General features: G+C 42.9%; 1 protein-coding gene across 1 annotated transcript in view; it reads left to right on the top strand.

Annotated features, from left to right (window-relative positions):
* Positions 1-23,817, top strand: part of si:dkey-103j14.5 (isoaspartyl peptidase/L-asparaginase) — a 227,905-nt gene that overhangs the window by 125,178 nt on the left and 78,910 nt on the right. Inside the window, exon 5 of the mRNA XM_028820750.2 lies at positions 18,460-18,578. Within this exon, the coding sequence (XP_028676583.2) occupies positions 18,460-18,578 (119 nt within the window). The remainder of the gene's footprint in view (positions 1-18,459; positions 18,579-23,817) is intronic.

Below are 23,817 nucleotides of genomic sequence, written 5' to 3'. Positions count from 1 at the left end.
GTTCTTGGATGGTTGGGAGAAGTTGCTCTCAGAGAATGTTTTGGTCCCATTCTTTATTCATGGCTGTGTTCTTAGGCCAAATTGTGAGTCAGCCCACTGCCTTGGTTGACATGAATGGTCTCAGGAGGCTTTACTGTTGGCCTGACACTGGACTGATGGTAGCGCCGCTCACCTTTTCTTTTTTCTGGATGCCTCAAACAATCAGAAAGAGGATTAATCAGAGACAATGACTTTCCCCCAGCAGTCCTCAGCAGTCCAATCCCAGAATATCAGTCTGTCCCTGATGTTTTTCTTGGCTTCTTTGCTGCCCTTCTTGACACCCACCAGGCCATCCTCCAAAAGTCATTGCCTCACTCACACCTGCCTGCTGCCATCCCTGAGCCAGCTCTGCACTGGTGGTGCCCATGCCCCCCCCGATCCCGAGCCATGAATCGACTTTAGGAGACAGTCCTGGTGCTTGCTGGACTCTCTTAGGTACCCTGAAGCCTTCTTCACCTCTCTATTGTAACTCAATCAGCATGACAGAGTGACCTCCAGCCTTGCTCTCGTCCGATACTCTCACCCGTGTTAACGAGAGGATCACTGAAATGACATCAGCAGGTCCTTTTGTGGCAGAGCTGACATGCAGTGGTTTTTTTGAGATGAAGTTCATTTTCATGGCCATGAGAGACTTTGCAATGAATTGCAGCTCATCTGATCACTCATCAGAACATTCTGGAGTCGATGCAAATTGCCATCATAAAAACTGAATCAGCCAACTTTGTGAAAATTCATATTTGTGTCATTCTCAAAACTTTTGGCCACAATTGTACATCCCACCCCTGGAAAGGCACCATTGTGACGAGATTGTGAACGTTATTCTCTTCAGCTGGCGGTGGTTTGAATGTTGGAGCTGATCGGTGTGTCTATGTACAGTGTGTAGACCTACTTGTTTAATAAGTCAGGCTTTGATTAGGTTGAAAGCATAACATGCATCTGTTGATTTGCGTCACGCAGTATTGTTTCTTCTCCACTTAAAGACAGCAGTCTTGTTTTTAATGCCATTATGGCAGGAGTGAGCAGCATGACGAGCATATGGAGAAAGGTTTACAGCAGTAAAATGCTAATTTCTCGAGTAAATTTGAGCACACGTCCTGGAAGCAGATAGGTAATATTTGTAGAACCGGGCCAAAATGAAATGATCACCCTTCTAGGTAATAACTCGTTCACCTCTAAATCTCATATGCAAATGATCAGGATGTAATTTACATGAGGTACTTTAACCAGCAACATGCCAAGAACAGCGATTCCCAATTACGGAATATGTTCACACACAGGGATATTTATTGAAAGCGGGAGCACAGCCAAAAATATACAGGAGGTGGGCTTCCATTTACAGTGCCCTCCATCATGTTTGGGTACAAAGACACGTTCATTCCTTGATTTCCGCCTCTGCTCCACAGTTTATAATTTCAAATCAATCAATCAAACATTGTGATTGGTTTGCACATTGTAGAGTTTCGTTTAAAGGCATTTGCAGACATTTTGGCCACACAGCACTTTTTATAGGTGGTCTCCCCATTTCAGGGCACCATAATGTTTGTGTTTCACGGCTTCATAAGACATCTTGCATTGCTTCTACCCTTTGAGGTCCATAGTTGCCATTGTCTAACATGACGACAAGAGCTGTGCCAGTGCTCCCTAACCCCGACACAAACAGGCAGGACGCCATTTGCCACACAGGCACACGGTTTTATTTACAGAGTGTTGTCTTCCACAGCACACAAATCACAGAGCATAACACAGTCACCTCTTTGCCCCCGTCCTTCCGCCTCCACTCCTCCTCAGGCTTTGTCCTCTTCCTCAAAACTCAGGCCAACGACTTCTGGGGCCAAATAGGGCCTTGAAAATGTCCATGCGCACCCTGGCAGTGGATTAAGCTCCCATGCTCATGACACATGGCCCCGCTGAAAACCAAGGGGGCTGCTGCCCTGTGTCGGTCCGGTGAAGAAATGGTCATAAAAATACACACTCCCCTGATCCTTCCATATTCCTGCTGTCCCGGCCGGGTAAGGCCTATGGCCGTCCGCCACACCCCATTGCAGGGCACCATAATATATGAACACACCAATGCCAGGTCTATTAAAGCCACCGTGTTATTTAGTTGACCTGCAATGACTGCTTGAGATCTGCAATTCACAGACATCAGCAGGTGCTGAGGGTCTTCTCGGATGATGCTCTGCCAAGCCTCTCATGCAGCCATATTCAGCTCCTGCCTGTTTCGGGGGGCTTGTTTTCTCTTCAGCATATGAAAGGCCTGCTCAAGTGGTTTGAAATTGGGTGACTGGCTTGGCTATTCATGAATCTTCCATTTATCCTGTGTTGTCCTTAGCATTGTGTTTGGCTCATTATCTTGTTGTAGGGTAAAACACCGTCCAGTTTAGGGGACTTAACTTCAGCAGATCAGATGTTTCTGCGCACCTCAGAATTCATTGTGCTACTGCTGTCAGCTGTTCCATCATCAATGAAGTGTGCCAGCACCTGTGACAGCCATACATGCCCACTCCATAACGCTCCCAGCACCATGTTTAACAGATGGGGTGATCTATTTTGGATCTCGGGCAGTTCCTTGTCGTCCCCACACTCTGCTCTTGCCTTCACTCTGATGAGGTTCATCTTCGTCTCGTCTGTCCAGAAGATCTTTTCCCAGAATTCTGCAGGATCTTTGAAGTCCTATATCGCCAACTCTAATATGGCCATCCTATTTGTGTGGTTTGCACCTTGCAGTGTGGCCTGTGTTTCTGTTCATGAAGTCTTCTGCTGATAGTCGTCTCTGACACACACACACACACATGTCGGCCCCCTGAAGACTGTCTCTGATCTGTCTGACAGGCCTTTGGGGCTTTTGTTTACTATAGTGAGGTGTCTTCTGTCATCAGCAGTGGAGGTCTTCCTTGGCCTACCAGTCCTTTTGTGATTACTGAAGCCCTCCAGTGTGTTCTTTTCTTCTTCATGATATTCCAGACAGTTGATTTCAGTCATTCTCAGGTTTCACTGATGTCTCCAATGGTTTGATTCTTGTTTTTTAGCCTCATGATGGCTTCTTTGACTTTCATTAGCACAGCTCTTGTCCTCATGTTGAACAATGGTGACTCTGGACTGCAAAGGGCAGGAGCAAGCTGAGGTATCTTATGAAGCATTGAAACCCACCTGAGGAAATCACAAACACCTGGGATGCCAAATTGTCCCAAACATTGTGGTGCCCTGAAATGGGGAGACTAAAAGTGTCGTGTGACCGAAATGTGAGCAGATCCCCTTAAATGAAAGTCTACAGTGTGCACTTTAATCACGATGTCTGAATTGTTTGATTTGTAATTTTGAACTGTGGACCAGAGGGAGACATCAAGGAGAAAATGTGTCCCAAACATCACGGAGGGCACTGTATGTAGTTAGTGATATCTTGATCAAGGGTCTTGGTTTTCCCAATACTTATGGACAGTCCTAGGCTCTGGTGGGCTCCAGTAAAGAGGTTCAGGATGGTCTGGAGGGCTTCCACTGAGTGGTCTAAGATGGTACAGCCATCTGCATATTGGAGGTCATTGCCTCTCACCCTTGTCTTGCCCTCGAGGCACAGCAGATTGAGGAGCCTTCCATTGAGCCGGTGCCGTACCTCCACACCACAGGGAGAGCGGTCAGAGATCAGTGGCGGAATAACATGGCGGCAGAGTGTGAAGAGGGCACAGCCCTGTTTGCCCACCCTGTTTGGATGTTGATGGCATTCATTTCTGCTCCACGGCAGAGGACAGTTGCTGTCATCTTCACCGTGCTGGACGAGCCCGGCAATTGTAATTGAAACTAAATGTAAAATGCAAAAAATAATAGTGTTTCAGACTTGTTTGTACTGAAACCGATAAATAAAAACCAATGGAAAAAAAAATGTTTTGATGGCATCCATGCCACTTTCTCCCTCTTTTTTTTTTTTTTCTTTTCGCTTAAAGGGTAATGAATCTCTTCTGAGCATGTGGTTGCCTTTATGGTCCATTAGGTCACTTCAAAAAAAAAAAAAAAAAAATTTAGTGTTGGAGGCCTAAATCACAAAAAAAAATTTGAAATACAACCTACTATCAAAAACCTTTTTAAAAAATTTTTCACCTGACCTGATGAGCCAAATCGAAGCCATGCTAGTGATTTAATGGAGCAATCAGCCGCACGTCAGATCTGATTGATGTTTCTCTTCAGGAGCCTGACAAGTGATTTTATCCCAACTGGTGCAGACAAATATCCCCTGCGAGGAGCCTGTCACTAACCCGGGCCGCTAAGAGATTAGTTCAACCATTACGTGTTTCTTTTGTCCTTGAATTGAAGCCGATTCCCAACCACCTTTCTCTTTATTACACGGGAATCCCGCTTGCTGCATGCTTAGCGCAAAGGGACTTGTATGACAGATGTTTCATCAAGCAGAGGCGTGTACACTCACCGGCCAGTTTATTAGGTACACCTGGCTAGTACCCCGTTGGACCCCCTTTGGTCTTCAGAACTAACGTAATTCTTCGTGGTGTTGATTCAACAGGGCGCTGGAAACATTCTTCAAGGATTTTGGTCCACATTGACATGATAGCATCACGCAGTTGCTGTGGATTTGTCGGCTGCACATCCATGATGTGAATCTCCCATTCCAGCACATCTCAAAGGTGATCTACTGGATTGAGATCTGCTCACTGTGGAAGCCGTTTGAGTGCAGTGAACTCCTTGTCATGTTCAAGGAACCAGTTTGAGATGATTTGAGCTTTGTGACATGGCACGTTATCCTGCTGGAAGCAGCCATCAGAAGATGGCGGTCATAAAGGGATGGACATGGTCAGCAACAACACTCAGGTAGGCTGTAGCATTTAAACAATACTCAGTTGGTACTAAGGGGCCCAAAGTGTGCCAAGGAAATATCGACCACACCATCACACCACCAGCAGCACCCTGAACTATTGATACAAGCCAGGATGCTTTCATGCTGTTGACCCAACCATCCGAATGTCACAGCAGAAATTGAGACTCATCAGACCAGGTGACGTTACTTTCCAACCTTCGGTTGTTCAGTTCTGGTGAGCCCATGTGAATTGTAGCCTCAGTTGCCTGTTCTTAGCTGACAGGAGTGGCACCTGGTGTGGACTCCTGCAGCTGTAGCTCACCTGTTTGCCGTGTTGTGTGTTCAGAGCTGCTCTTCTGCACACCTCACTTGTAACGAGTGCTTATTGGAGTTCCTGTTGCCTTTCTCTCAGCTCAGACCAGTCTGGCCATTCTCCTCTGACCTCAAAAAGTCCTTTTTTGCCCACTAGATATTTTCCCTTTTTCAGGCCATTCTCTGTAAACCCCTGAGATGGTTGTGTGTGAAAATCCCAGTAGATCAGCAGTTTCTGAAATACTCAGAGCACCAACAACCACACCACGCTCAAAGTCACTTCAGTCCCCTTTCTTCTCAGTTCTGATGCTCAGTTTGAACTTCAGCAGGTGGTCTTGACAAGGTCTACAGGCCGAAATGCAGTGAGGTGCTGCCCTGTGATTGGCTGATTATCAAACAGGGGTATCTAATAAAGTGGCTGGTGAGTGGATATTCTCTGTATTTATAGAGTTGGCCTGCAGAGGCATTTCAATGGCAGTTTTAAATGACTTAGATAGATAGATAGATAGATAGATAGATAGATAGATAGATAGATAGATAGATAGATAGATAGATAGATAGATAGATAGATAGATACTGTATATAGATAGATAGATACTTTATTAATCCCAAGGGGAAATTCCCATACTCCAGCAGCAGCATACTGATAAAGAAAATATTAAATTAAAGAGTGATAACAATGCAGGTATACAGACAGACAATAACTTTGTATAATGTTAACGTTTACCCCCCCAGGTGGAATTGAAGAGTCACATAGTGTGGTGGAGGAACGATCTCCTCAGTCTGTCAGTGGAGCAGGATGGTGACAGCAGTCTGTCGCTGAAGCTGCTCCTCTGTCTGGAGATGATCCTGTTCAGTGGATTCAGTGGATTCTCCATGATTGACATGAGCCTGCTTAGTGCCCGTCGCTCTGCCATGGATGTCAAGCTGTCCAGTGCCGTGCCTACTATACGACTTGGTATAGTTCGCCAAACCCAGCAGTCGCCGTTAACTTGGCCAGATCTGCTCTTAATTGCCTTAATCATATTTTTATTGATTTAAATAGAGAATATGTGGTGTCATTTGGGAGTTCTGAACTTTTCCTAGGGCAAGAGATTAAACACACTATACAGTAATCCCTCACTAATCGCGGGAGATAGGTTCCACCGCGATAACTGAATTTCCGCGAAGTAGGGACACCATATTTATTTAATTATTTAACGTGTATTTGGACGTTTTTAAACCCTCCCTTTATTGTTTACAACCCACCCTTTACTCTATTAATAACAGGGACAACTGCTAAGCAATATGAAATCGGTAGATAAGTTTACACTTACTGTATAGCGAAGTACACGTAGCAGCTTGTAGGTGGTCATGTCATCGTCGACCTTGTTGCAAAGATTCCTAAAGCAGATTCCATCCAGACTACTGCCTTATCACGTCCACTTGCAACTCGTTTTGCGCCCTGGTTAAAGGACACTGCGGCCGTAGATCTTATATGCTTTTCCTCCTTTTTAAATAAAAAGAATCGTGGACTCATTGATGCCGTAATAGTGTCCTGCAGCGGTGTAGCTGTTCCCTTCCTTCAGCATATCCAAAACTTTTACCTTTTCTGCAATCATTTGCATCTTCTGTTGGCGCTTGGACACTGCCCCTGAAGCAGTAGCACGTTAATGCTGAATGAGTGAGATGAGACTTCCTGGTTAATGCAACACTCCGTCGCTGAGCCAATCAGCAGCACACAGGAACTTTACTACGTGCTCTGATTGGGTAGCTTCTCAGCCATCCGCCAATAGCATCTCTTGTATGAAATCAACTGGGCAAACCAACTGAACTGAGGAAGCAAGTACCAGAAGTAAAAAGACCCATTTTCCGCGTTATATATTTAGATATGCTTACATATAAAATCCGCGAAGTCGTGAATCCGCAAAAAGTGAACCGCGAAGTAGCGAGGGATTACTGTATATACAAACCTGGTGCAATGGTAGCTCTGCTGCCTCGCAGTAAGGAGGCCAGGGTTTGTGCCCCAGGACCTCACTATGTGGACTCCTCAGATACCTGCAGGGGATGTGGATTTGCGACACTAAATTGGCGCTAGTGTGTATGTGTGTGTATGTAAGCGTGTTCTCCTGCAATAGACCGGCACCCTGTCCCAGGGATTGTTCCTGCCTTGTTGCACTATGCATTCTGGGATAGGCCCCAGCTCCCGCTTGTGACTCTGCTCAAGATTAAGCAGACCTAGAAAATAATATGGTATGGGACGAAGCAGGGCCTATGAGGTTGGGAGCTGCACCCTCTGTAACTAGCTGTGACACCCTGTGCTCCTAAAACACCAACATGATCTCTCGGGGGGCATCTTGTAGTTCATGACCGAGATCAATGCTGCAGAAGAAAGAGACACAGATAGGAGAAAAAGTGACAAATGTGTGATTCTTTTTAATAGTGTCCCCCAAAATATAGAGACGCCCAGTGTCATTCCTGTAGCACAACACAGTTACAGTGACACACAAAAAGAATGAAAGGACTAATATCTGCTGACCTAAACTCAGCCCAACCATAAACACTCTGGGACTTGATTGACACAAAAGGAACAAGAAACATATAAAATACGACAGACGAGACAAGATCATTCAGTTCATTGACTAAGCTGTCTCAACATCTCCTCCTGATCCTTCTTACAGGTTGTCGAGGTTTCTGCTTCAGCTCTGTGGACCCTCCATAACGTTTGGAACAAAGACCCATTTTGTCCTTGATTTCCCCCTCTGATCTGCAGTTTAAAACTATAAACCAAACCATTCAGACATCGTCATTAAAGTGCACAATGCAGACTTTCATTTAAGGGGATTTGCAGACATTTCGGTCACAGCATCCTTTTTCTCCACGAACCCCCCCATTTCAGGGCACCATAATGTTTGGGCAGATCTGTTAAAGCCGTTGTCATATTTAGGACTTTGTGGTGTATCCCTGATATGCAATGACTTTATGAAGTCGGCGATTCACAGACATCATCAGGTGCTGAGGGTCTTCACTGGTGATGCTCTGCCAAGCCTCTCATGCAGCCACCTTAATCTCCTGCTTGTTTTGGGGGGCTTGTCACTTTAAGTTTTCTTCTTCAGCATATGAAAGTCCTGCTCAATTGGATTGAAATTGGGTGACTGACTTGGCCATTCTAGAATCTTCCATTTTTTAGCTTTGATAAACTCCTGTGTTGCCTCAGAAGTCTTTTTGGCTCGTTATCTTGTTGTAGGATGAAGAGCTGTCCAGGGAGTTTGGAGACATTTGCTGTGCCTCAAGCAGTGAGATGTTTCTACATACCTCAGAATTCATTGTGCCACTGCTGTCAGCAGTTCCATCATCAAGTGTGCCAGGACCTGTGGCAGCCGTACACGCCCAAGCCATAACACCCCCAGCACCGCCATGTGTAACAGATGAGGTGGTCTGCATTGGATATCTCAGGCAGTTCCTTGTCGTCTGCACACTTTGCTCTTGCCGTCACTCTGATGGGGTTCATCTTTTCCCAGAATTCTGCAGGCTCTTTGAAGTCCTTTATCGCCAACTCTAATCTGGCCATCCTATTTGTGTGGTTTGCACCTTGCAGTGTGTCCTCTGAGTTTGTGTTCGTGAAGTCTTCTCCTGATGGTCGTCTTTGACACACACACACACACACACATGTCGGCCCCCTGAAGACTGTTTCTGATCTGTCACACAGGCCTTTGGGGCTTTTTCTTGACCATAGTGAGGATTCTTCTGTCATCAGCAGTGGAGGTCTTTCCTTGGCCTAGCAGCCCCTTTGTGATTACTGAGATCACCAGTGTGTTCTTTCTTCTTCATGATATTCCATACAGTTGATTTCGATCATCCTCAGGTTTTACTGATGTGTCTGATGGTTTGATTTTGGTGTTTCAGCCTCATGATGGCTTCTTTGACTTTCATTGGCACAGCTCTTGTCCTCATGTTGAACAATGGTCACTACAGACTCCAAAGGGTAGAAGCCAGTGAGGTATCTTATGAAGCCATGAAACCCACCTGAGTGATCACAAACACCTGTGATGACAAACATTATGCTGTCCTGAAATGGGGGGGGGGGGGGGGGGGGGGCTGTGTAGACAAAGTGTTGTGTGACCAAAACGTCTGCAAATGCCCCTAAATGAAGGTCTGCAGTGTGCACTTTAAACACGACGTCTGAATTGTTTGATTTGTCACATTAAACTGCAGATCAGAGGGGACATCCAGCTGAAAAAAGTTCTTTGTCCCAAACATTTTGGTGGGCACTGTTAGTACTGAATAATAACTAAACAGAATACAATTAGCAGGTATTCCACAATTAAAGAAATCAAGGAACAGAACAATATCATAAAAAACCATGAATGATAATGAAAGAAGAACAAAGAAGATAACAAGAAGCACTTTATAGCTGCGCCGGGTGTAGCTGGCTGTCTTGACCACAACAGCCCTAACTGCTTGCTGCCCATTTTGTAATCCAATAGAAACAATTTATCATTTCTTTCTGTATGTACCCCTGTTCAATTTTCTTGGTTTATTGTGTCGGAAAGTAGAAATTGTTTTCACTGAACTCAGTTCTATATTTGGAATCTCTGTCGCTAGGAAAAATAAAAAAAAAAAAGGAACGCTTATTTGGCAGCTTTTTGGTGGGTCAAAGCTCAGACAGCCATTTTAAAAACTCAGAGAGATACAGAGAAATGGACCAAACACACAGACGCTTCATTAATTTTTAGTTTGCTTATTCACAGCAGATTGATGGTTGAACTTAAATAATAAAAAGTAATAAATCAAACAGACGTATTGTGAACAATGTTGAGGTATAAATGATGTTTCGTGTTCCACAGAAAATGATTGTAGAGGTTATGTTTTGGGCTGGACTAACAAGCTGAATGTCAAAGCAGTGCTGCAAGGTGGTCAGAAGTTTTGAGTATTTGCTGATCCTCTTGATTGTCGGCATGCATTTCTCTCTTGTTTTCATCCTTGCGTTTCCTGGATTTTGTCTTCTGCGATCTGCTTGATACTCAGCAGATGTCTCTCTCCTTTGGCTGCTTCCTGCTGTTATCCCAGTTAGCCCTTTGTTTTGTGACCCCTTTGCTGTAAACACAGAAGCACGGGTCACTTGGCCGTCTTTTTTTGCACACTTAAAAGCGTTCAGTGTGTGGTGATCAATAAATTCAAACCTGAGCATGTTGTTTTTATAAGGTGAAGTGAGTGGGCCTTTTGAGTTACGGAGAGAGGGATTTGTGACTTAACAGTTAACTCTCTGCCAGTTGTTTACACACGTAAGAACTTACCCGTGACCATGAATTCTAAACACGTATTTGACGATGTTCTCGATCTCCGGCAGCCATTTGTCTGTTGTTCGTGTTACATTCTGTATGCCGAATTGGACTCTCAGCAGATGTCGCTGCTCTTCTTTTTTCTTCCTGTCATGTCACTTGGTTTTGTAATCACTGCACCACAGGAGACATTGCTGAGGTTGCCACTACCAACTTTTTTTTGAAATTCCAGACCATATCAGGCCATAAGCTTTTGATCAAGGCCAAGATCGAGGTTCTAGACTTAGTAGTTCACAAATGATCTCATGACAGATGGACAGACCTTAATATTTTATATATGGTACTAGCTGTGCTACCCATTGTAACAACACAAAGAGAGATCACAAAGAGTTGGGGCACCAGCAGTGATCCCCGTATAACTGTAATGATTTAACATTCGTCAGAGTAACGTCTTTGCACAAGACTGACTCAAGATGGCGGCGTTGGTGGTGGTGTTGATTATCAAGCAGGAAGGCAAGAAGAAGCAAGCCCAGGCGACCAGAAACTGGAAGTGACATCAGAGATCTTTGAGCGGTCAGTCTTCTGACCTGTGCTTACAAGAAGAGGAGAGGCGTTAAAAGACAGGAATTACCCTTCAGTGAGCCCTGAACTTGTCTCCACTGTGCACGTGTGTGACGCCATCTAAGAAGAGCTGAAGTTTAAGTAATCAGCACATGCCTCAGTGTTAATGTGTGCATGTGTTTTGCAATGCATGTAGTAATAAAATGCATTGTATTTGTCTTTCTAACAGATGGCATATCATTAAGATTTCTAGTAATAAAATGCATTGCGTTTTTCATTCCAACAGATGGCGCATCACAAACATTAGCATTGCTTTTATGAATCCCATACCAAATGGCATATAACAGACATATAGTAATTGGACAGACACACTAATACACAGACACTTGTCATTAAGGAGGACAGGCCGATTCTTGTCCATCTGGCAGTTGCCTTCTGTTCGACGAATTCATCGCTAATGTTTGCAGTAAAGTGTGTTTGTCCAATTGCTTTGTCTCAGTTATATGTCATTTGGTATGGGATTTGTAAAAGCAGTGTTAAGGTTTGTGGTGAGCCATCTGTTGGAATGACAAATGCAATGCATTTTATTACAACAAATGTTTGTGCTCTCCCATCTGTTGGGCTGACAAATGCAATGCATATGTCTTTGTTAATGCCATTTGTTATGGGATTCATAAACATAGTGTTAATGTCTGTGATGTACCATTTGTTGAAATAACAAGTGCAATGCATATCTCTGTTACGGGCCATTCAGTATGGAATTCATAAAGCAGTTTAAATGTTTGTGATGCACCATCTGTTGGAATGACAAATACAATACATTTTATTGCTAAAAATGTCTGTTCTCCGCCAGTAGTTGGAATGACAAATGCATTGCATATTTTTCTTTTGTATGTCATTTGGTATTGGATTTGTAAAAGCAGTCCTAATGTTTGTGGTGTGCCATCTGTTGGAATGAGAAATGCAATGCATTTTATTGCAAAAATTGTTTGTGCTGCACCATCTGTTGGACTGACAAATGCAATACATATATCTCTGTTATATGCCATTTGGTATGGGATTCATAAAAATAGTGTTAATGTCTGGGCTACGGCATCTATTGGAGTAACAAATGCAATGCATATTTCTGTTATAGGCTATTTGGTATGGGATTCGTAAAAGCAGTGGTGCACCTAATGCTGGTGGTGCACCATCTGTTGGAATAACAAATGCTGTACATTTTATTACTAAAAATGTTTGTGATGTGCCAATAGTTGAAATGACAAATGCATTGCATATTTTTCTGGTATATGTCATTTGGTATGGGATTTGTGAAAGCAGTGCGAAAGTTTGTGGTGTGCCATCTGTTGGAATGAAAAATACAATTCATCTTAATACTACAAATGTTTATGATGCACCATATGTTAGAATGACACAGAGACACATTCACACTTGGCCTTTTATTAAGGCGGATTAAGATTCTAATCTGGTTGAGTTTGTTTTTGCCTTGCACCCCACCTTACTGTGATGGGCCGTAGCTTGGCTGTGATGGATACAGTTGTATAGCGCCTTCTAAAATTATTCAGGCGCTTTAATAGTTTTCACATGTTGCTAGAGTAGAAATGTTAGCTATGTGCGGTGCTCTCACCCACATTTTTATTTCAGATTCTTCATCACGGTAAAACATTTCAAATACAATAGTGAGTTATTTATCAGCTAATCCATTTAAATACACTTTAATAGAATTTTAACACTTGTCCAAAAGATCAGTTCAGCAGTTAAATGGACGCAATGCCGAGTGGAGGCCCTGTGTTTTAGTGTTCCTTAATTTTCTCAGACAGCTCTTACATCAGTGTGTCCTTTCAGGTGCATTTTTCTCCATAACTGCTCTTGTCACGATAATTTTAGTCTCCCAACCTGTAAGAAGCATTTTTCTTCAAAGATGTAAGATTAATGGAATCCAATTTATTAAATGTGAGCAGGTGGTGGTGAGAAGACTTTTTATGTTTTAAGGTCGCCGTGTCTGGCGCTTCATTTGACAAAGGCAGGCGGCACAGCGGCTAGTGCTGTTAACTCACATCTCCCAAGTTCTGGGTTCAAAGCCCACCCAGGCCTCTGTTTTGGGTGTGTTTGTCTGTGTGTGTGTGTGTGTGTGTGTTCAGTTCGTTTTTCCTTGGATTTCAAGATTTGTGAGAGTGTCCTGTGATGAACTGACATCCCTTCCAGGCAACTGAGGTTGGCTCCAGGGTGATGCAACCCTAAATTTACATTAAACGGGTGAGAAAGTGGATGGATGACATGGCGGTGAGCTCTGCTGCCTGAATTTGAACCTCTGTCGCTACCTGTGTTGGCACTTCCAGATTTTCCATCTGTCCCTGTGACTTTTCTCTCAAGTCCCAAGGTGGCATAGGGGTGGAATAGTTGGCCCTGGGTTCAAATCACTGTATGAAATTAGTTTGTTATCTCAGTTCCAAGTGGGGTTTTTGGGAACTCTGGTTTTCCTTTCCCATCTCATGGGTTCATTTCAAGTTAAAAACTGACCCCTTGTCAGTGAGTGACATTAGTAGGCCCTGTGATGGATTGGGTTGTGTTGTGTTTAAATAACACTAAAATACCAGAAAAGGGTGAGCAGGCCTCAAAATAAACAAACGTCAGAGCAGGACTCCATTTCGTCTAAGCCACAGGAGCAGGAATCACCCCAGGCAGCCTAGCCCCAACCCAAAATGCTGCAGGTTTTGTGGCCTGCAAAGATCCAAAATGAGGCTTACTCTTTAAAAGTTCAAAATACTTAAACATGTCCTTCAGTGGGAGAGGATGACCATAAACCTCTGGCTTAAAGTCCAAAAAATGAACAAAGTTCCTTACTATTGCCAAGCATGAGTGCCTCAGGGACATCTTCTAGGGCTGCAATAAGGTAGGCAGTACCACCCCGGGTCGAGAGTGGACACTGGTATTAACTTTGTAACTTTGCCCACACAAAGTTCAGAAGCTCTTTGACTGGAAGACGAGTGACCCAGTTGCAGAAGCCACACCCCTGCCGGGACCCCAATATAAAAACAGCCCACCCACCGACATCCAGGATTCATTGAGATATCAGACTTGGAGCAGAAAGAATAGAAAGTTTACTTGAGCGTCTTCTTTCAGTGTAGCTGTCTATTTATACTAAAGGTCAGTTTGATTTACTTGATGCCACTGTGTCGCCGCAAGGGTCTGCCAGGGTGTGTGTGATGTTAGTTGCGTCATCGGTTTTGACGTTCACACTCTTATATTGATGACTTCCTTTTTTATTGAATTTATTAAAAGCATATAACATTCCATACAATCAAGTCAAACTTAACGAAACTAAATTCAAATCAACCTCCGCCCATGAGACAGAGAGGAAGACCAACAGCCTGAGGAAAACTATTGAGAGTAGTAAAGAGAGAAAGGAGTGCCCCTACCCGATATAAATGCTTATTCTAAAATGTTATTTATCAGGTCCTGCCAGGTTTTAAAAAAAGTTTTGCAGAGATCCTCTAAGTGGGAATTTAATTTTTTTCCAATTTCAAATAGTATATAACATCAGTCACCTACTGACTGAACAGAGGTGGGCTAGGATAAGTCTACGTGCTAATAGTGAAGTAAAGGCCATTAGAGTGTGTTTGTCCTTCTCCACCTTAAGCCCCTCTGTGAGCCCACCAAACACAGCTGTTAGTGTATTAGGAGGGATTGTGACACCAAGGCTCTCTTAAAAGCATTTAAAGATTTTGGTCCAGAATGATGTTAATTTGGTACAGGCCCAAAACATGTGACCCAGTGAGGCTGGAGCTCGATTGCAACGTTCACAGGTTGGGTCTCGGCCCTGGAAACATTTTGGACAATTGTAAACGAGAGAGATGCGCTCGATAGATAATTTTAAGTTGAATAATTGAATGCTTTGCCCATATGGAGCTCGAGTGAATTCTGTGCGTGTGGCTGCCTTCCACTCCCGGTGCTGCAGTGCCTCCTGGTGGCCATCTATGGTAATGATTGTGATTTTCTACAACGTGACGGTATAAAGATTGTGCCGTACCCTTCCTCCTATCCTTCTATGCGACTCTTCAATTCCACCCGGGGGGGTAAACGTTAACATTATTCAAAGTTATTGTCTTTTTTTACCTGCATTTTAATTACTCTTTAATTTAATATTGTTTTTATATCAGTATGCTGCTGCTGGAGTATGTGAATTTCCCCTTGGGATTAATAAAGTAATCTATCTATCTATCTATCTATCTATCTATCTATCTATCTATCTATCTATCTATCTATCTATCTATCTATCTATCTATCTTCCTCCTCATCCGAGTTTCACAAATTTTTACCTTTGACATTTTAGCGCTCTGTTTCTTTCAAGTTTAATCTTCCTGTTTTTTGATTCGTTGGCCAAATTTTTCTGACGTGTCTCCCTTGTGCAATCTGAGGTGATTTCCTGGTTATAAGCTTGGTGCATTTCTGTCTTATAATAAATCTACTGCTCTGACACCCTTTTTCGTTTTTACATGCCCTCCCATTTTTGGTGCACACTGTAAGAAGAGACAGAAGAAATTAAAAATGTTTGGGGGTGACTCAACGACCTCATCTCTCTCTCTCTCTCTCTCTCTCTCTCTCTTTCTGTCTCTCTAATAGATAGATAGATAGATAGATAGATACTTTATATATATATATATATATATATATATATATATATATCTATATATATATATTTATATATACAAAAAAATCCAACGTCTGTCTGTCTGTATGTCTGTCCTCTTTTCACGAGAGAAGTACTTAATGGATTTAGAACTTTTTTTTGTATATTTTGCTTGAACATTCCGGTTGATTTTGCAACTTCTCGCATCGTGGTAACTATCACAGTTCGCTTGCGGCACCGATTTATTTGCTTGAACCCGAGAGATACGCAGTGGGCCGAGGGGAAAAAGGGGTGGGAGCTCAGAAGTAGGGCGGGGCCCTCCTCACTCACACATCAGCCTCCGTTTGAGTCGCTCTACCTCTCACCACGTGTTGGAGCGCACCTTGCCTCCCCATAGCTAGTGATTCCTGTTTGTTCAACAGACATTATCATCTAGAGATTGTTAAGGAGTAACATTTGACGTTTTTGAGAGAGAGATCAGAGCTACATGTGTTTCAGAGGGTACCTGCTCTTTGGAAGAGATATCACAGCCTTGTGCTCTTTTCCCAAACGTGGGGGACGCTCTAAAGTCAGAGCTGATACAGTGCCCACATTTGATGGTGGAGCGTACCTTCCCTTCTGCTTGGCCAGAATTACATTTTAAAAATTTTTTTTATTGATTTTTAAAGTTTGTCCTGTTTTGCTACTACGTGTTCAGAGCCACGGGGGACAGCTAGTATGTTATAAATGCATGTTTTTTAGGCTTTCCAGCAAAAAATAATTCCGCTCACGACATGAGTTTAAGATGAGATTGTATAAGACGGCAACACTTCCAGCTAAAAGCTGGTCAGGCAAGAAGAGGCAGGTCTAGGGGGACGGACACAGGAAGTGACGTCAACGGCAGTCGGTCTGTCAATCATCTAGTCTGTAGATGGAGGAAGAGAAGAGGCGTTAGTATACACCGCCACCTTGTGGATCATCATTGAATTACCACAACCAAAGGTTGCATGCGAGTGACAACACGTTATGGTATCGCTATTGTAACACTGCTCTCCAACAAAATTCTCCCATGTAAAAGATTGGGGTACTTTACAGATGGAGGTGTGCTGAATCCATTTCTGAAACTGTTTCTGCAAGATTAGGGATTCGATAAAAAAATCCATCCATCCATCCATTATCCAACCTGCTATATCCTAACTAGAGGGTCACAGGGGTCTGCTGGAATCAATCTCAATTTAGAATCGCCAGTGCACCTAACCTGCATGTCTTTTGACTGTGGCAGGAAACCGGAGCACCCGGAGGAAACCCACACAGACATGGGGAGAACATGCAAACTCCATGCAGGTAGAAAACCAGTAAAAGAACAACAGAGACAGTAGGGGTTAGCACGGATTGTGGAGCCATGATAGAAATGATAATTCAATGCATTTATGGAATATCAGGGCTACACTAAAATTTAGCTCTGAAAAAGCCATGTTACAGTAATGAGTTTTTAGCAGTTTTTTAAAAGTGCTCCATCGTATTACCCTGGCAAGTTTCTATCGGTCAGCTATTCCATATTTTAGGTGCCTAACAGCAGAAGGCGGCCTCACCACTTCTTTTAAGTTTAGCTCTTGGAATTCTAAGCAAACACACATTTGAAGATCTAAGGTTACGATTTGGAGTGTAAGGTGACAGACATTCCGAAATATAGGAGCAGATTATTGAAGGCTTTGTAAACCATTAGCAGTATTTTAAAGTCAATTCTAAATGACACAGGTAACCAGGGTAGTGACATCAGAACTGGTGTGATGTGCTCGGATTTTCTTCTCCTAGTTAAGATTCTAGTAGCTCCATTCTGCACTCGTTGCAATCGATTGATGTCTTTTTTGGGTGGTCCTGAGAGGAGTGCGTTACAGTAATCTATTCACCTTCTTAGCTTCTGCGCCTTCTCAAAACTTTCATCTGTCTCGAGTAGGTCTGGGTCGGGACCGCGTTCCTCAGACTGAGACGCCATCTTCCCGGGAGCCCTCAAATTTATGTCATTCTGACCGGAAGAGGCGTTGATTTGTCAATCAGTGGTGTGCCTTAGGTGGCCCCACCAGGCGACTGCTCTTAAAACAGATGATATTGTTAGCGCTGGCGCCACCTCCTGCCCCAGCAGGGTATTGCATACCTTGTCTGAGCCTGGAATGTGATCCTCAGGCATCCATGCGTGACAGTAAGTAATAATTAGATTTGAAAAAAATAACTATTTCAAAATATAAATTATTTTTAAAATATTTTTTTTCTCAAAAATAGTGTTTAATTCATATTTAAATCTTTGTCTCTCAAAATCTGGATGAGGCAGAGTAATTCTTTTGACAGACTTGTATTCAGCACCCTCAAATCTATAGCATACATGTAAAAGTTTCACAGGAGCCCAACAAATTTCTTTTTTGCACCCCACTGTAAGTTGATGTGATGTCAGCCTCGCAAGGGCGTAAAGGTTGCCCTGTACTCTTCCTTCTCAATCAAGTTTGATGGACTTTAGCATTGGTCTCCTAGTGTTCTTTTTCTCAACTTTAGTCTTCCTGATATCCAGTTCATTGACTGGGTTATATAGACCATGATTTAAGGTTTTGTTTAAGCTTGAAATTATTATTATTATTATTATTTCCTGGTTACAGATATGGTTTCTGTTTTAGGCTTCATCTCCTGGTCCTCAATTCCAATCATTTCTTCTTTTCTTTTATCATGGCGCCTGTTGAGACTGACTCCTGCCTTGTGTCCAGTTCTACTAAGATTGGCTGTAGATTCCTGTCACTCTTTGCTATGGTCATGCAGATTTCAAAATGGATGGATGGATGAATAATAATCATAATTATAATAATTGTTTATTATTTATTTCCATTTAGGGTCCACGACACTGTTGGTGCAGTAGCCTTAGACTCTGAAGGAAATGTGGCCTGTGCCACCTCAACTGGAGGAATGTGCAACAAAATGGTCGGTCGAGTAGGAGATTCACCAATCATTGGTAAGGACTGCTGACTTTACCCTGCTATGTCATCCTGTGCTCCGCCCCCACGCCCCTCCTTCTGACAGGCTGCCTGCCTTTGACCCCGCCCACATCGGCGAGAAGAGCAAAGAAGTGCTGCTGGGGACGCACTTCATTACAAAAATTAATAAATAAAAACAGTCAGAAAGAGGCCATAAGAAAGACTGGATAGAATTAAAAGGCATGTTATAGTTTAAGAGCTGAATTCAATTATTTTTGGGCTTTGACAACTTTACTTGCACTGCACGTAGGATGTTTTTCTTTTTTCCTTGCCAATTAATAGATGGCGAGCTGAGCGGAAGAAACCACTAGAAGGTCCTGTAGATTCATGGGATTAAGTTGGGATGGTTTTTTTTTTTTCTTTTTGCTATGAGACGCAGATAAGTGGGCACCTTATAATAATCTCAGAGACAGAATTTATATATAGGATAGAATATTTATAGGTGGGGGGGGGTATTTTGCAAAGGGTGAAAAACAGTGTTTATTTCCTCATAAAACCTAAATATATTGGAATAAATACACATAAACATTGATATAATAAAGAATAACAAGAATGCCTTATGCTTTTAAAACAAGTCATTATTTGCTGTGGCCTCTCTTAGGATGAAAAACTGAAGTGATTGAGCGATCTTCCTCGTCCTTTGCTTGCACAGCTCACCTGGGTTCAGTGACAACTCAGTCTGACATACTTTTTCCCAGCTTCATGACCCAGAAGCTCCGCCGCCAGTCTAGTGGACCTTTGCTGATGGAAAAGCAATGATGGAGCTGCGGAGGTAGCAGTCACTTGGCTGTCTTTGCCCCCTCCGACTTTCCAACAGCTCCTTTGAAGAGCCAAGGAGGTCCATTGCGGGTCTCTGTGACACTCAGCACTTTGCTAAGTCAAACTGCAGGTTTTCGTATCCCACTACTGACACCACCGAGTGCCACAATGGTTTCTTACATCCTTTACATGAGTCAGTTAGGTGGCTGTCTGTCCTTAAAACAACTGCTCGCTTTTACCTCACTAATTGGAGCTCTGTTTGTGAATTTACAGGCTTTCTGTTTTTATAGGTGCCCCTACTGCTGCTGATGGAATGCCAGCTGAGACTATGGGTGACTCATCCCTGGCTGATGCGACTTGTCAGCGTCATTACTATACATAAAAAAAAAAAAAAATATTGCCTGTGTATATGAAATGCCTTACAGTGTATGACTACTACTCCCATTAACAGTTAACACGTGTTAATATAATGTGAGGAACGCATCAGAGACACTTAGCGAATGGGGCTTCTGAAACTGCATAGCAATGCACTAAATAAAACGCGAGAAAGTGACCCTGCCGCGCTTCCTGAAGTGTGGTTGTTAAGTTTCATGGCGCTAAACAGGCCAGACTTAATGGGCCTGAGTGCCCGGAGCACAAAAAGGCTCAGGGCGAAAACACAAGGAGAGGGACATAAATAATGGAGTTAGTCAGCTGATATGGGGGGGCCTGTTTATAAGATAACCAGCGGCTAAGGCAGCAGTAGCTTACACTTACTGTAATGTAAAAAAGGAAGGTCCCCAATGAGATCTCCGGTTTCACATATCAGGGCATAACTAAGGACCACCAGGTCCACCTTTTACTTTGTAAACTGATGGATCAGTTCTGTTTGGACCCTAACTTGGTGGGATGGATTCTAGACATTTTATCTAACAGCACACAAAGAGCGAGTGTTAATGACTGTTTTTCCTGATAGCCTATGTAGATCAATGGGAATTCCACATGGCCACTGTCTGTCACCTGTTCTGTTTATCTTAAATACACAAGTGATGGCAGGAGATCCCACAAGGACAGACATATCCTGAAGTTTGCAGGGGACTCTGTCATTGTGAGCCTTCCACATGATGAGGTGGACAGCCATGGCCATGGTTCATGTTATGGATGAGTTTGCTCAGTGCTGTAATCATTCCTTTTTACTTTCTCGTATAGGAAAAGTATTGGAATCGTCCAAAAATTCCATTTCGAGGTTTTGATAAATCTCGGTGTTTTAGACCTCCCTGAGTCCGAAAATACCATTTTTGGAATTGTGTCTGTGTCTGTCTGTGTGTGTATGTAAACACAGTAACTTGAGTACACTTTCACTTAGGTCAACCAAATTTTTCATACAGGTATTAGGTACAAAACGTAGATTTCTATCAAGTTCGCCAACCGGGAGTGGTACCGTATATACTCGAATATAAGCCGAGTTTTTCAGCATCCAAAATGTGCTGAAAAATGTCACCCTCGGCTTATATTCGAGTCAGGTCCCGCTGCCGCCGCCAACCCGCACGTGTTCAGTCTCTACCTCTTCATTCCCTGTGCAGCAAGTGAGAGAGAGAGAGAGATACCATATTGTTTTTGTTGACCCTCTTCTCCACTTACAGAGCTAGTTTACTGTTTTTCTTTGAAATAAATACTCAAAAACATTTAACCTACTGATGCCTCAATTAATGTACAGTAATTTTATTGGTATTTATTTTGATTATTGAAACTTACCGTGCGGCACGGTGGTGCAGTGGGTAGCGCTGCTGCCTTGCAGTTAGGAGACCCGGGTTCGCTTCCCGGATCCTCCCTGCGTGGAGTTTGCATGTTCTCCCCGTGTCTGCGTGGGTTTCCTCCGGGCGCTCCGGTTTCCTCCCACAGTCCAAAGACATGCAGGTTAGGTGGATTGATGATTCTAAATTGGCCCTAATGTGTGTGCTTGGTGTGTGTGTTTGTGTGTGTCCTGCGGTGGGTTGGCACCCTGCCTGGGATTAGTTCCTGCCTTGTGCCCTGTGTTGGCTGGGATTGGCTCCAGCAGACCCCGGTGACCCTGTGTTCGGATTCAGCGGGTTGGAAAATGGATGGATGGATGGATGGATGGTTGGATGGAAACTTACCAGTAGCTGCTGCATTTCCCACCCTAGGCTTATACTCGAGTCAATAAGTTTTTCCAGTTTTTGTAGGTAAAATTAGGTACCTCGTCTTATATTCGGGTCGGCTTATACTCGAGTATATACGGTACTTTACCTTTTAATTCATGCAACTGCAGAGTCCGATTCATTCAACTTTACTTTTATAATAATTGTTCAATATATTATTAATTTGATTTGTTGTTGATGGCTCTTTAATTTACATAATATAAAAATATAATCATTGTCTTGCGGTTTATTCCTCAAATATCCATCCATACATTGCATCAATGTTCATATTGCTTACTACACGTCAATATTGCTACTACTTTTTTTATTGTCTTTGCACAATGTCTTGTCTTGTTTGTGTTTTAATTTTAAATTTTCATTTTAATTCTATTTTTAATTTAACAGCACTTCATGTTGTTACACTGTGGACCCTGAACTTTGCAATTTCATCCATCTGTTTACTTGTATGACAATAAAGTTCGCATTGACTTTGACTTTTGAGTATACAAGATAGTCTAAGAGAGACCACTCCCGATTTTTATAGTTTAATATCGCAAAGACAAACAAGATGGTTGTGTATCTTAAGTGTTCCCCTCTTTCTACCATCACAGCTATAATTAAAGGGGAGAGATGGTGAACATGGCACATCCCTACAAATATATTGGGACAATCCACCTTATTAAAAGGACAAGTGTTTATGTACCTGTGTGTCCGTCTGGTTGCTATGTCTCTGTCATTCCAACAGGTGACCGAAGTTTGTGATGCACCATCTGTTGGAATGAACAAATGCAATTCATTTTATCACTACGTGCGTTACAAACTACATTCCAACAAATGGTGCACTGCAAACGCTAACACAGGTGTCTACATGGATTACTTAGTTTCTCTGTACCCCTGGTTGTTGATTTTTATTTGTAAAACAACAAGCATTTTGAATTCTGCTGCTTGTACGGATGCTGCTAAATGCTAAATTATGAATTATTATTTGGTTTATGGTTAAAGGAAATTATTCTTCTTTGTACAAATCTTGAGTGTGCATAGTTATGATAACAGTGGTTGTCAGCTTGGTGTCTTTGCTTATTTTCTTGATATCTGTGTGTCAACATCTTTTTTTTGTGCAAATAAATTTCCTTCTGGGATATTAAAGTGCACCTCCCTAAGCCTAGCTAAAATATTAAATACATTGGATTAATCTAAAGGTGGCATGGCGGTACAGGCAAGGATTCACATCCCGGGTGCTCCTTGCCTGGAGTTTGCATGTTCCCCGGGTTTCCATTGGGTGCTCCGGTTTCCCCCATACAGTCCAAAGACATGCAGGTTAGGTGGACTGACATTTGCTAAATTGGCTGTGGTGTGTGAGTGGGTTTGCCACTTAGATGGGCAGGCGTCCTGTCCAGGGGTCGTTCCTTTCCAGGTGTCCTTCCTGCTTTGTACCTTAAGCTAGCTAGGATAGGCCCCAGCTCCCCTGCTACTCTTTTCAGAATGAATCTGGTTGGAACATAGATGGATGGATGAATGAGTCTAAGACAGGGGTGGGCAAAGTCAGTCCAGGAGGGCCGCAGTGGCTGTAAGTTTTTGTTCTAACCTGGTCGCTTAATTAGAAAACAATTGTTGCCAATAATTTAATTTCACGGCCTGTTAGTGCTTTAACCCTGCAATGTCAAGTCATTCTCATATCTTACATTATATCCAAATGATTTGAAGTGTAATTCTCAGTCCTTCACTTTTTTCTCTTCACTTTCCTTCCAAGTATTTAATTAAACCCAATAGTGCGTGACAAATACACACACAGGTGTAAATGGTAACAAGCTAAATGGAGAACTGCTGGTTTCTTTTGTCATTTGCATCTTATTGCTAATATGAAACAATTAAAAAACTGAGAGTACAAGTGTTTAAGACTAAAATAAGCAATAGGAGTTTGAAATCTTAATAAGCTAGACAACTAAAATGAAGCAACTGGGTTGGAACAAAAACCCACAACCACTGCGGCCCACCCGAAACGACTTTGCCCACCCCTTGTCTAAGATGATACCATTAGACATGTTTCATGTTGTCATCTGAGTAGATTTCCTCCAGGAGCACTGGTTTCCTACCACAGTCTAGTGACTTGCAGCTTAGATGGATTGGTGCTGCCAAAATGGCGGTGGTGTGTGCGTGTGTTTGCCCCGAGATGGACCGGCGTCCTGCCCAATGCCACCTATTATTGGGATCCAGCTCCCCTCCAACTCTGTTCAGAATAAAGCAGGTTGTAACATGAATGGATGGATGAGTCTAGACGTTTTACTTTGTCATCTGCGTAGATTTCCTCTGGGGGCTTCGG

This window comes from Erpetoichthys calabaricus, chromosome 15 (genome assembly GCF_900747795.2).
Source record: "Erpetoichthys calabaricus chromosome 15, fErpCal1.3, whole genome shotgun sequence".
NCBI classification, from domain to species: Eukaryota; Metazoa; Chordata; class Cladistia; order Polypteriformes; family Polypteridae; genus Erpetoichthys; species Erpetoichthys calabaricus.
This window is presented reverse-complemented; position numbering and strand designations above follow the sequence as displayed.